The sequence below is a fragment of the Acomys minous genome, assembly GCF_964271855.1.
Source record: "Acomys minous genome assembly, chromosome: 10".
In the NCBI taxonomy this organism is placed as follows: Eukaryota; Metazoa; Chordata; class Mammalia; order Rodentia; family Muridae; genus Acomys; species Acomys minous.
The window spans coordinates 55,457,946-55,470,382 of NC_140491.1; the positions used below are offsets into that span (position 1 = coordinate 55,457,946).

A 12,437-nucleotide genomic window follows, 5' to 3' on the forward strand; every position below is an offset into this window, starting at 1 on the left:
CCCCCAATAAATCAACAAATATGTAAATGCAATACATTTCTTAAAAGAAAAGACCCATAATTTTTATAAGAAATAGTAAACATCTTGGATACAGTAGCTAGATCTCTCCAAGTAGGAATTTAACAAAAATATTATTTAACTTAATTAATATATTCCATTAATCTAATACCAGATGTTATGTGGCTGGTGATACATATATACATTCAATTTCTCGTTGCTAATTAATCATTATTTATTGAATGTTCAATATACCCCATGCCTTGTGACACCTGCTGGAAGTATATTAGTCAATGAAACACATTACTAGTTTGCCAACTCATTGGACTAAAATTGTGATACTCTGTTGCAAATGTCTAGTTATAGACCAGTGGCTTCTAAAATCACACTTGTGGGTCTGTTAGTTCATCACTGTTGTGACCACATAGCTGACAGATCAATGCACAGAAGGAGAGATGGATGTGGACTCACAGGTTCAGACTGTTCTTCCATGGCTGGTCTCCTCACAGCCAACAAGAAGCAGTGGAAGAAAGGGAGGGAAAGAACCATGTATATGTCACAAACTAGCCCTGTCTCTGTGTGTGATCTGCGCTGTCCTGGCAAAATCGTTCTAAACTGCACTCTGAACAGCACCGTGAGGGGACGGGCTGCTCAAGACACAAGCATTCCAAAATTTGAATTTGGCATTCCAAATTCAAACCATAACGTCACAAGCTTGCCAGCTTCATTCAAAGACCCTGTGTGAGAAAAGGGACCGGAAGAGACCACATAAGCCACTCACTGTCCAGAAGGGCAAGCTGTACAGAGAGGAAAAGAACTCTGTAGTGCATCTGCAGTCAAGACCAGCACGTTTCCATGGTCCACGGATTTCAGAAAAACAAGAAACAAACCAAAAACTGTGTCTAACATTTTGTTAAGAAGAGCAATGACATGATGACGATATGGTGAGTGGTTTTTGGTTTTTGAAGATATATATGTGTGTAAAATGCTGCAAGACCTATAATTGATTTTAATACACCTCTCCCAAAAACAGGTAAAAAATTTAAATGTTACCTTTAAAAGCAACATGTATATGAAGTTCTCTGTTTGTCAGTATGCTTTAAGTTTCCAAAATAAACTGTAAAAATATGTACCTTCCTAGTTATAAAATTCTGTATTTAACAGTTTCTCTGAATCATAACACTTGATGTATATTTCATAAAATATTAATTTAAATATGGGCACTTGGGTTTCTAAATTTAAGTTATTGTGTTATTACTGCCGATATTTCCCACCCCATCACTATTCTCCAAAACTAGTAAGATGCTAATAGTCCATCTTCTGTACCTTCAAGTGTATACTTTTAATATAGCTCTAATCTGATTTCATAAGACACATTTTAATATGCAGTGGTGAGACTAATCTTGTAGAATAGGAACACTAGTAAGCTGGCAATGCATTAGACTACAACATAATTTAAAAATACTTCAGTAAATAGATGGGTTCAAATGACCAGTAGTACTAAAGCATTATAAAAATGAAATGTAAATTAAATTTGGGCCTGATTTTTATTTCATTTGACACAGAAGAGTAAAAGAATTCCAAAGCAACTTTGAGAAAACCTAGATATATAGCAAGAATGTGACTAATATTCTAAGAAGTAACATTTGCTTTCATGTGTTAGCACTCACATGCTGGCATAACGCCTGCCTGGGTGGGTTATCCTCCCAGACTCAGTAGACAGTGTCAGACCTAGACACACGGAGCACACAGACAAGGAGTTCCATGTGCTGCCCTACTCCTGGTACTCAATGAAGCAATGAATACTGCATTAAAACGAGTTTGTCAATAAAATATTCTTGAAGAGTTACAAGAAAGAAATATGACCAGGTACTAAGAGGAACAGAGAGGACGGACAGCATACCTACCCACAAGCCTCCCGTTTCAGGAAGAAAGATAACAAGGGCTGCATGCACTTGGGGTTAATGCGCACTGGGAACTGAAGGAAACCAATCAGGATGAGGATCCATCAAAGTCAGCAGGGAAGCCGCCACACAAACAAGGACATAGCAGGCACGTGAAAGAAACACCTCTCTGATCAACAAAAGGGGGTGTCTTTCAAGAGAGAAATGGGACCGCTGCACTGACGTCAGTCAGGTTGTTAACTCCCTCACTGTGATACTGGAGGGTACAGCAGGATGGATGCCACTCAAAACCACCATGCAGCATCACTTCAGGTAAGACCAGTGCAAGGAAACACAATCTAAGTACAACACTCTCTTCTAAACACGAGATCAGCATGCCTACCTCGGGGTCCTAAGGACCAACCGGGCAACACCTTTCCATATTCCACAATCAGGAGGCTTCATAAACACCTTTAAAATAGCTTAGGAAGTCCAAGATCTTGAAATGCAGAAAATACAGATTTACAGCTTTATTTTACTATGAACATGATATAATGTCTATGCCATAATAAATGCTCAAAACATTGGCTAAAACATATGCAATATTCTTTCTCAAGGCATCTCTTGTGTACATTCAATATAATTTATTTTAAAATATCTTATAATTTATATATTACTTAACCATACCAGCACAAAAGAGAAATCATATTTCCTGTACTGAGTATAATATTACCAGTGAAGCATTTCTTAGTCGTTTTGCCTAATAGAAATAATTTCATAAAATTCTCGTGTTTAAATGAGGATAGCTTGAAGAGAAAATCCAAGATTGGCTTTGACAAGCAGAGGATAACATTACCACAATACTGTCAAGAAATTCATAAAGCACCTATGCAAAAAACCAAGTATTTTAAGTTCATCTAAATTGATCTTAAGTACTGATGCAAATTTTCAAAGTTTTAAACACAGGAATGCTCTTGAACAATGTACCAAGAGAGCAACAGCAGCCACTCAAAAATTGTTCAGTAAACTTTGATGTAGGCTCAATTTTTTAACAAATATACTTTATTACAAACTTATTAACTGAGCATACATTACTTATAACCTGACTAATCAAAACAATAGGAAATGAAGATTAAAGAATATAAAAATGAAACCGCAAGGATATCAGTTCCAAGGAATGATTCTCCTGGTGCAGTCAGCAGGATTTTTTTCTGCTGGGACCTGGAGTAATCAAAATCCAGAACCTCAGCAGGAGCCCAGAGCCCTGAAGCCTTCCCTCAAGTGGTTCTCTCTAGGAGAGACTGGAAGTAATGAACAGCCAGAACTATCTCAAGTCTCCAAAGGCCTCACCTCCAGTTTTGGGCTCATTTATATATCTCCTCCCAGAGTCTGTTCATGGATCTTTTCAGCTGGCAACAATCAAGCTCCTGCACGAGGTGGTTTGCCCTTTAGTGGATTAACATCATCTGTTTTCTCATAAGACTGTTCCAATCCCATACTTGGGATCATAACAAAAACAGGTTTATCTCTCGTTCACTTTGACACATAGGTGAGTATCTAGTGTGGCCTATGATATGTCATAGTAAAAGGAAAAGTGGGGACAAGTGAAAGAACATACAAATCATATACTTTCTAAAAAGTAAGTATAAGAGAACAAGCAAGGGGAACCAAGCTACACCCTGTGAATACACAGTGCACAGAACTAATTAGACTCACAAAAAACTCCTATGCCATTGACCAGAGACAGCCTTCCAGCCATCCTGTCCAAGACAAAAGTCATGGGGAAAAGGAACAAAATGAAAGATAATATCTGAGAGGAAATGATCACTGACATAAAAGAAATTTAAAAGCCATGATACTATATAAAGATGCAATACTATATAAATTTGAAAAACTATACTAATCAACACTAGAAAACTATTAAAAAAGAGTCCAAAAATGAATAAAACCACATAAAATGACACAACTAAAGATAAAGAACTTAAGCAACTATTTCCATTGGAATGAAATAAAGATTTACACCTAATTTCTCACAGAAAAGCAGCAGCATGAGATGGTGTCACAGCCTAGGGGTAGATGATTCTTATCCAAAAGAAATAGCTGTGAAGCAGAAACTGAAAGAAATATCAAAATGATTAGCATGAAGTAAGCAAATGAGCTAGACACTTACTGTCACACAGAAGAGAATGTGACAGGCCAGCACCACTTAAGGGCAGTGTGAAAGCATCACCAAAAATTTCAGTGGACACACAGAACCATATTGATATCATGTTACAATACATTGAGATTTAGCCCTGCAAAGTACAATGATATCAATAGGAAAAACTCAATAATATACCACTCCATATCTAAGAGAAACCGACAATCTGTTCCATAGACCCTAGACAAACCTTGAAAAATTTTGGGCCAATTTTATAAATACTCAGTAACAAAGACAAGACCAGATAGCAGCACCTAGAATTACAATCTTCCCAATCCCAGATACCCAGACACCAGCTTGAAAACACTGTCAATATACTGTTTGTCTCTTTTTGCTTCTGGGTGAATTCACTCATTATGATAATTTCTAGATCAATCCATTTGTTGATATACTCACTTATATCAAAACACTAGTACAAGGGATACATCCCATGAAAAACTTTACTTACCAGGAAAGTGGGTCAGAGGAGAGGACATCCTATTGAGACTTTAGGCAAGAGTAGCATGGAAGAATGGAGAAATAGTAGGACCCACAGGGTCCTGGAAACCTACAAGAAGAACTTTATGACAGGCAGATCTGGGTCCTGGGGGCCCCCTCAAACTAAGGCACCAGCCAAGGAGAATATAGGCAGTAAACTTCGAACCCCTACCAAGACCTAGCCGACGAACATGATATTCTCCACCCTTGAGTGGAGAGTGAGATCTGACTCTCACATGAACTCTGGTGCCCCTTTTCTGACCATGTCCCCTGGATGGGGAGGTCTGGCGGCACTCAGAGGAGGGATAGCAAGTTACCAAGAAGAGACTCGATATCCTAAGAGCATATATAGGGGGAGGAGGTCTCCCTCAATCACAGACATAGGGGAGACGAGAAGGGGAGAAGTGGGAGGGAGGGAAGAATGGGAGGAAACAGGGGAAGGGCTAACAATCGAGATGTAATATGAATAAATTAATAAAAAATGTAATAAAAAAAAGAAATCACCGTCAATAACAGCGTGTCTCCACTAGAGCCCAGCAAGCCTACTAGGGCAGGCTCTGAATATTTCAACATATAAGAAGGCCTTTATGAATATGATAGAGGTCCTTAAAGAGGAAATTAATAAATCCCTTAAGGAAATCTATAACACAAATAACTAGTGAAAGAAAATGAATAACCATTCAAGACTGAATGGAAATAAAATCAATAGAGAAAACCCAAATCAAGGAAAATCTGAAAAAGAAAAATTTAGGAACTCAAACATGAACCATAGAGGGAAATTTTATGAATGGAGGATGGGGGAAACCCCAGTCCCTGAAGACATGATAGTAGAAATGGATGAATCATTTAAAAAATGTTAAATCTAAAAATCTCCTGCCACAAAATATCCAAGAAATTTGGGACATTATGAAAACACCAAATGTAAGAATAACCAAAAAAGAAGATAAAGAAGAAGAAGAAGAAGAAGAAGAAGAAGAAGAAGAAGAAGAAGAAGAAGAAGAAGAAGCAGCACATGTCAAAGGTACAGAAAATATTTTCAACAAAATCATACATGAAAACTTCCCTACATTAAGAAGAAGATGCCTATAGAGGTATAAGAAGCATACAGAGCAGCAAATAGACTGGACCAGACAAGAAAGATCTCTCATCATAAAATTTTCAAAACACAAATCATAGAGAACAAAGAAAGAATATTAAAAGCTGAAGGGGGAAAAAAGCAAATCTATTAGAATCACATTTGACTTCTCAATGGAGACTCTAAAAGCCAGAAGGGCCTGGACAGATGTTCTACAAACTCTAGGGCACCACAGATGCCAGCAGAGACTACTATACCCAACAAAACTTTCAACCACTATAGATGGAGAAAACGAGACCTTCCATAATAAAACTAAATTTAACCAATTTCCACCTACAAATCTAGCCCTACAGAAAGTGCTAGAAGGAGCAGTGTAAAAATTAGTTTATAGAAAAAACAATAAAGGAAAAAATAAATATATTGTGATGTTTAGCTTTGTCAATTTGGTACAATTAGAATCACCAGAGATGAGACCTAACTGAGGTGTTGTCTACGTAGCTTTTGGCATGTCCTTGGGATACTTTCTTAATTAATTGATGTGGCGTACTCAGCCAACTGCCGGCAGCATCATTTCCCAGATAGGAATCGTGACCTGTCTAGGAGTGCTTAACCAAGCTGAGCAGTAGCAAGGACACAAGGGAGCATATGTTTATTCGTTTCTGTGTCCTCTTGGCCAAGGGTGTGACATGACTGGCGGTTTCCAGTTCCCAGCACCTTGATGTGTGATAGCTAAAGTTATAAGCTTAAATTACTCTGATTAAGAGATCTATAAAACAGAAACAACTCAAATTTGTAAGTACTACCTTCCCAAGGACAGATAACTTCGTGGAGTGCTGGGGGCTGTTGTTCATACAGGATAACAAGCCACTGTGTTTTTGCTTCTGTAAACAAGCTTGGTTTCCAGAATGAGAATGTGCTTGATCACAAGTAGGACAGGGGGAGGAATGTGGGCAGGAAGTGCCTCTGTATGTATGACTGCCCCTGATTGGAGGAAAGTGGGAAGTACATAGCCTTGCGGAGTTTGCCTTCATTAGCCCCTGACTACTAATGTATCATATTCTGGGCAAGGGAAGTCCATGGTGCCAGCCAGCATCCGTTAAAGCTTACTCCAAATTTGGCTCAAAGGGAAAAAAAATGTGTTAGAAGAAAAACTCCAACCAAGAGGTTAATTAAACCTTAGAAAACACAGAGAATAAATAGTCAAGACAGCAAAATCAAAAGAGGGGAAACCGACATCACTACCAACAACAATGACAATAATAGGGCATTGATATTTCTCAATGTCAGTAGTCTAAATTCCCTAATAAGAAGACACAAACTAAGAGAAAGGATGTGAAACCAGGATCCATCCTTCTGCTGTAGGTCAAGAAACAAACCATAATATCAAGGATAGATGTCTTTTCCAGGTAAAAGGATGGAAAAAGATATTCCCTAGCAAATGGAATAAGAAGCAAGCAGGTGTATCCATTTACATATCTGACAAAACAGACGTAAGGCCCCAAGTAGTCAGAAAAGATAAGGAAGAACACTACATACTCATCAAAAGAAAAATCCACCAAGATGATATTGCAATAATTAACATCTATGTACCAAACACAAGTTTGTAAAACAAAACAAAAACCAAAATCACTACTACAGTTTAAATCACAAAATGACACAATGACCTTTATGTACTTATAGTGGGAGACTCCAATACCTTACTCTCACCAATAGACAGGTCATCCGGACAAAAACTAAACAGAGAAATGCTGGCACTAGCATTATAACACAAATGAACTTAGCAGACATTTACAGAACATTTCACCCAAACACAAAATAATATACTTTCTTCTTACCACTTTATGGAACTGTCTCCAAAACCAACCACATACTCAGACACAAAGCAAGTTTCAACACATACAAGAAAATTGAAGTAAAATTCTGAATCCTATCTTTCTACCACAAATAAAAGCTATCAGCAACAGCATAAAGAACAAGAAGTTTACAAACTTATATCTAAAGGAAAAACTGATCAAGATAGAATTTTTAAAAAAAAAAGAATTTTGAGAATTAAATGAAAACAAATACACAGCATACTTAAACTTACAATTTAGGTGCTTCTAAGAGAGAAGTTCATCTCTACATTAAAATAGGTTTTACATAAAATAAGTGCCTACATTAAAAGAAGAAAAAAGAAAAAAAGGAGACATCTCATGATTGTAGCTAAATATAGCACATCTGAAAGTTCTAGAAGAAAAAAAAAGATAAGGAAAGAAATCACATTCAAAAGGAGTAAGTTGCAAAAAATAATAAAGTTCAGAGATGAAATCATTAAAATAAAAACAAACAAAGAAAAACAAGACAAACAATAAAATAGAGTTGGTTCTTTGAGAAAATCAGTAAGAATGGCAAACCATTATCTAAGTTAACTAAAAGTCAAAGAGAGAATGTCCAAATAAAATTAGAAATGAAAGGGAGGACATAACAACAGACACTGAGAAAAACCAGAGAATAAGAACACCTAATTTTAACATTATAAAACTATGGTAATCGAGATAATGTCACACTGGGACATCACACCTGTTCACCAACAATATCACCTAGAGAACCACGAGACGGGCCACAGCCGCAGAAAAGATCTGCTAAACAAACATCTGGCAAACGTCCTTCTAACCCTCAAAATATAAAGGTGCTACAGCTCATTCAGAAGAGAAGTTGATTTAAAAATGGACACACTCACCAAGACCGGCAAGCAAGCACACAGAGCTTGGTGAGTTCTTACTAGCTGGCAATACAAAAGAATTACAAAGGCTTGGAGTATTAGAATATATATCTTACTTATTCTTTCAGAATTTTCCCAATTTGCTCTGTCTTTTAAGGAGGCCGCCTCACTGTTTCATCTCCACATCTTTAGTTTTAGCAAAGGTGACTTATTTTCCGTTTGTCTTAAGGACAGTGCTATGTCTCCTTCCACCAACTCCACTTTTAATTTTATCACTACATTATGAAATTATGTGGTATTTTATCTATAATTTCTTATTGCTTGCTAAGTAATTTCAAATGTTTATTATAAATATCTTTCTCAGGTACTCATAATTTATGTCTAGTATTATTTTATAGATATATTTAAAATTTCAGCCTACCAGTATTTTCTGTCAAGACCTTTTCTCTTATTTAAAAGTTTCAATACTCACAGAGGTCCATTAAGCATTTAATTATAGTTTCCTAATATTTGGAGTCTTAGAGGGGTCTTTTTATTTTTTGTTTTGCTTTGTTTTATTTTATTTTAGTTTAAATCTGTTGAGACAGTGGGTAATAGTTATATATACTTATTACTTAAAATTAATTTAAAGTAAAATTTCAGTTATTGTTACTTTTGTCATATTTTTATAACCTATTTTTAGAGACATTTTATGTGTAATTCAGATAAAGTTTGAGCAATTTGGGTAAAACTAAGCAGTAAGTGCTCTGAGTTCCCATATAACCCCAGCCCCTAGGCATATAGCTTTCACCTCAACACCCTCAGTGACACAGACACTTGTTAATAAGGATAAAGTGACAATGATATATAAGCATCACCCCAAGTTCACAGCGTCCAATGAGAATGGGACTTGACAAAAAAAAATAATGACATGTGTACCTTGATGTCACTGCCTTAGAAAACCTTGGTACTGTTGACTGTTCATTCCACTTGCTTCCAACACTGAGGCCACACCAATTGTTTGCATGTCCCCATAGTTCAATATAGAACGCCAAGCAGTTGACATGTGCAGCCTTTACACACTGACTTTTATGTACTGTTATATTTTTACGTTTTCAGCACTGAATACCACTCCTCTGGTGGGACATATCTATTCCTCCACAGGGGGACACTCCAGTTACTTCCAATTGATGATAAGAATGAATTGTCTTCTAGGTTTTTTATAGACATAAGTAGTCAACTCATTTCAGTTAAGTGTAAGGGACATGATTACTTAATATCACGGTAGGAGACTTTTATGTTCCTAGGAAACAGAGAAAAGTACATCCCAGACGTGGACAGTGCTCTGTTATCTGTTCCTCTCCAGATTCTATAGCAACTGGCTTTCCTCTCAAGCAATGCTGTGAGACTGGGAGAAGATTTCTACCATAATGGAAAGTTCTCTGAACATGCTTCTTTGCTGAAACTATAGGGAGAAGACACAGAGGCCTGTTCTCTCTCTGTTTCTCTCTCTCTGTCTCTCTCTCTGTCTCTCTCTCTGTCTCTCTCTCTGTCTCTGTCTCTCTCTCTCTCTCTCTGTCTCTCTCTCTCTCTCTCTGTCTCTCTCTCTCTCTCTCTCTCTCTCTCTCTCTGTCTCTCTCTCTCTCTGCACATCCATCACTTCTCTCTGGACTGCCATGGTGCTTTATCTACATCTGCTTAGGCACTCAGATTCCTGCTCAGCCACTTCTTCAATATGTGCCCATTAGCAAATGATTTAACCCTTCTGGCTCTTAATTTCTTCATCCTAATTACTCATTAATCTGGTCCAAGGATTAAATCAGGTAAGCAAGGTAAGACAAATTGAAACATTCATCATATTAAGCCCTCATTTGTAAACTCTTGGGGTTAAGAGTCTGCCTTTACTGAGTTTGACTACAGTACTCCTAAGCCCTCACTGAAAGCAAAGGTTAGCATTCTCTTTACCCGATCTGGATTTGTGTAACCCAACAGTAGATTTGCTGCTTTTATGTCACCATGAACATATTCATTTTCATGTATGTATTCCAGTACATCCAGCTGTGAAAAGAAATAGATAAGGCCAGTATCAATGTTTTATACTAGAACAATATGGTTTGCTTCCACACAGGATAATATATCTCACAATTATTAATTGTTCTAAAATATCAAAATTCCTGGTTGTTCATTCATAAAAGGTTGAATAAAATTCTCAAACATCAAGTATTTTACTTGAACCTCTGAGGGAGAGAAACTGGGATTTAACAATGCTTATTATGCTTATGGCCCTGAAGGCCCAATGGTCAGATCAAAATATAAAAGGAAAATGGGATGATTAGTCTCAATTGTTAAGGTGAGAGACTCTAGATCTACATGGGAGATGAGCCTCTGGGAATAGATGCATGGAATTATCTTGAGTAGATTAATTTTGAAGGGATTATTTGCCCACTATGGGTGGCACTATACCCTAGAACGAGATTGTGTAATGTATAAGAGAGAAGAAAGAAGCCGAGCGTGGTGGCGCATGCCTTTAATCCCAGCACTCGGGAGGCAGAGGCAGGCGGATTGCTGTGAGTTCGAGGCCAGCCTGGTCTACAAAAGCGAGTCCAGGACAGCCAAGGCTACACAGAGAAACCCTGTCTCAAAAAAAAAAAAGAAGAAGAAGAAGAAGAAGAAGAAGAAGAAGAAGAAGAAGAAGAAGAAGGAGGAAGAGAGCTGAGCACAGGCACAGTGGTGACTGTTTCTTGACTGTGGATGCCAGGCAATCAGCTGCCACCATGAGGGACTACAACCTCAAATTATAAAACAATGTAATACTTTCTCCTTTAACTTGCTTTTGCCAGAGTATTTTATCACAGTAATTTAAAAAAGCAATTTAGGCTGGGAATAAATTATATCAACAATTATGATTCAAATATTGAAGACCTCAGAACAAAATAGTATGCCTATGGTCACTATCCTGTGCAATAACCGAAAAGTCTTGGGCATCATTAAAGTCCTGGAACCTTGCATGCCAAGTGTGTGTGGTGTGTGTGTGTGTGTGTGTGTATGGTGTGTGTGTGTGTGTGTGTATGTGAAGACACACAATTGAGAGAGAGGGTCCATAAACATTTACTAGCTAAGTGGATAGATAGATGGATAGGTGAATGGAGAAATTAATTTTCACTTCACAATCTGGCCTGAGTTGTTTCATTCTGCTTATGACTGGGGACAGGCAAGACTCAAGCAAACCACGTAAAAATAAGATGAATATGTGGCATTATCAGCAAATGAATGTATTCACGGTTCATTGCTTCACAATTAACTTTGTGTGTGCATGCATGTGCATGTATGTGTGTGTGCGCGTGTGTGTGCATGTGTGTGTGCGCATGTGTGTGCGTGTGTGTGTGTGTGTGCATGTGTGTGTGTGTGTGTGTGCATGTGTGCGTGTGTGTGCATGTGTGTGTGTGGGGGGTGCATGTGTATGCATGTATGTGTGTGTTATTCCTTCGCACAGTTAATTCTTGCCATCAGCCCCAATTTATACCTGAACCGTTTTAAATCAAACCGTACCATATTTAGTATGAAAAATAGCCTATTTGGCCATAATTTGAAGTCACAAATATGAAAGGCAACAGAAAGGTTACTCTCACACCTACACAAGCTTGCTCTGACGTGTGTGTTTCTCTCCCCCAAGCTGTGAGGGAAAACTGAGTGCGGCAGTGATAGCCATCCACAGCACAGCCTGTCCTCTGAAGAGCCCATGGCCATCAATTCCACCGAAAGACCTTCTACTCTCTAACGCTGACCTGCCTAGGCGAAAATCCTATTTTCTCAGGACTCCATAGCAAGCCAAAGCAAGCAAGTAATCTGAAGAGGAAGGCATTTTTGAAGGGAACCATCTGGAACTCACCATCCTGATCCCAAGCTGCAGGACGGTTGACTTTTGAAAAGTGCCGCTCTGGTCTGACAGCTTCTGTAAATCTGTCCCCAGTCTCTCCAGTACCATGAACCTGTACCTGTGAGGAGACACCAAGGGACCGTACTGAAGTGATGACTGAACTGCATCTTAGTGTATCTGAAGGAAGAGAGAATGCATGCACAGCCCACTGCCCTCGTCTGTGAAGCAGCTTCGCATTTCCTTTGCAG

The 12,437-nt window shown here is 38.1% G+C and overlaps 1 protein-coding gene across 1 annotated transcript in view; it reads right to left on the reverse strand.

Annotated features, from left to right (window-relative positions):
* The window catches only part of VRK2 (VRK serine/threonine kinase 2), a 99,942-nt gene that overhangs the window by 38,697 nt on the left and 48,808 nt on the right, over positions 1 to 12,437 (reverse strand). The window contains exons 6-7 of the mRNA XM_084799578.1: positions 12,202 to 12,307; positions 10,278 to 10,370 (exon numbers count right to left, since the gene is read on the reverse strand). Of these exons, the coding sequence (XP_084655704.1) occupies positions 10,278 to 10,370; positions 12,202 to 12,307 (199 nt within the window). The remainder of the gene's footprint in view (positions 1 to 10,277; positions 10,371 to 12,201; positions 12,308 to 12,437) is intronic.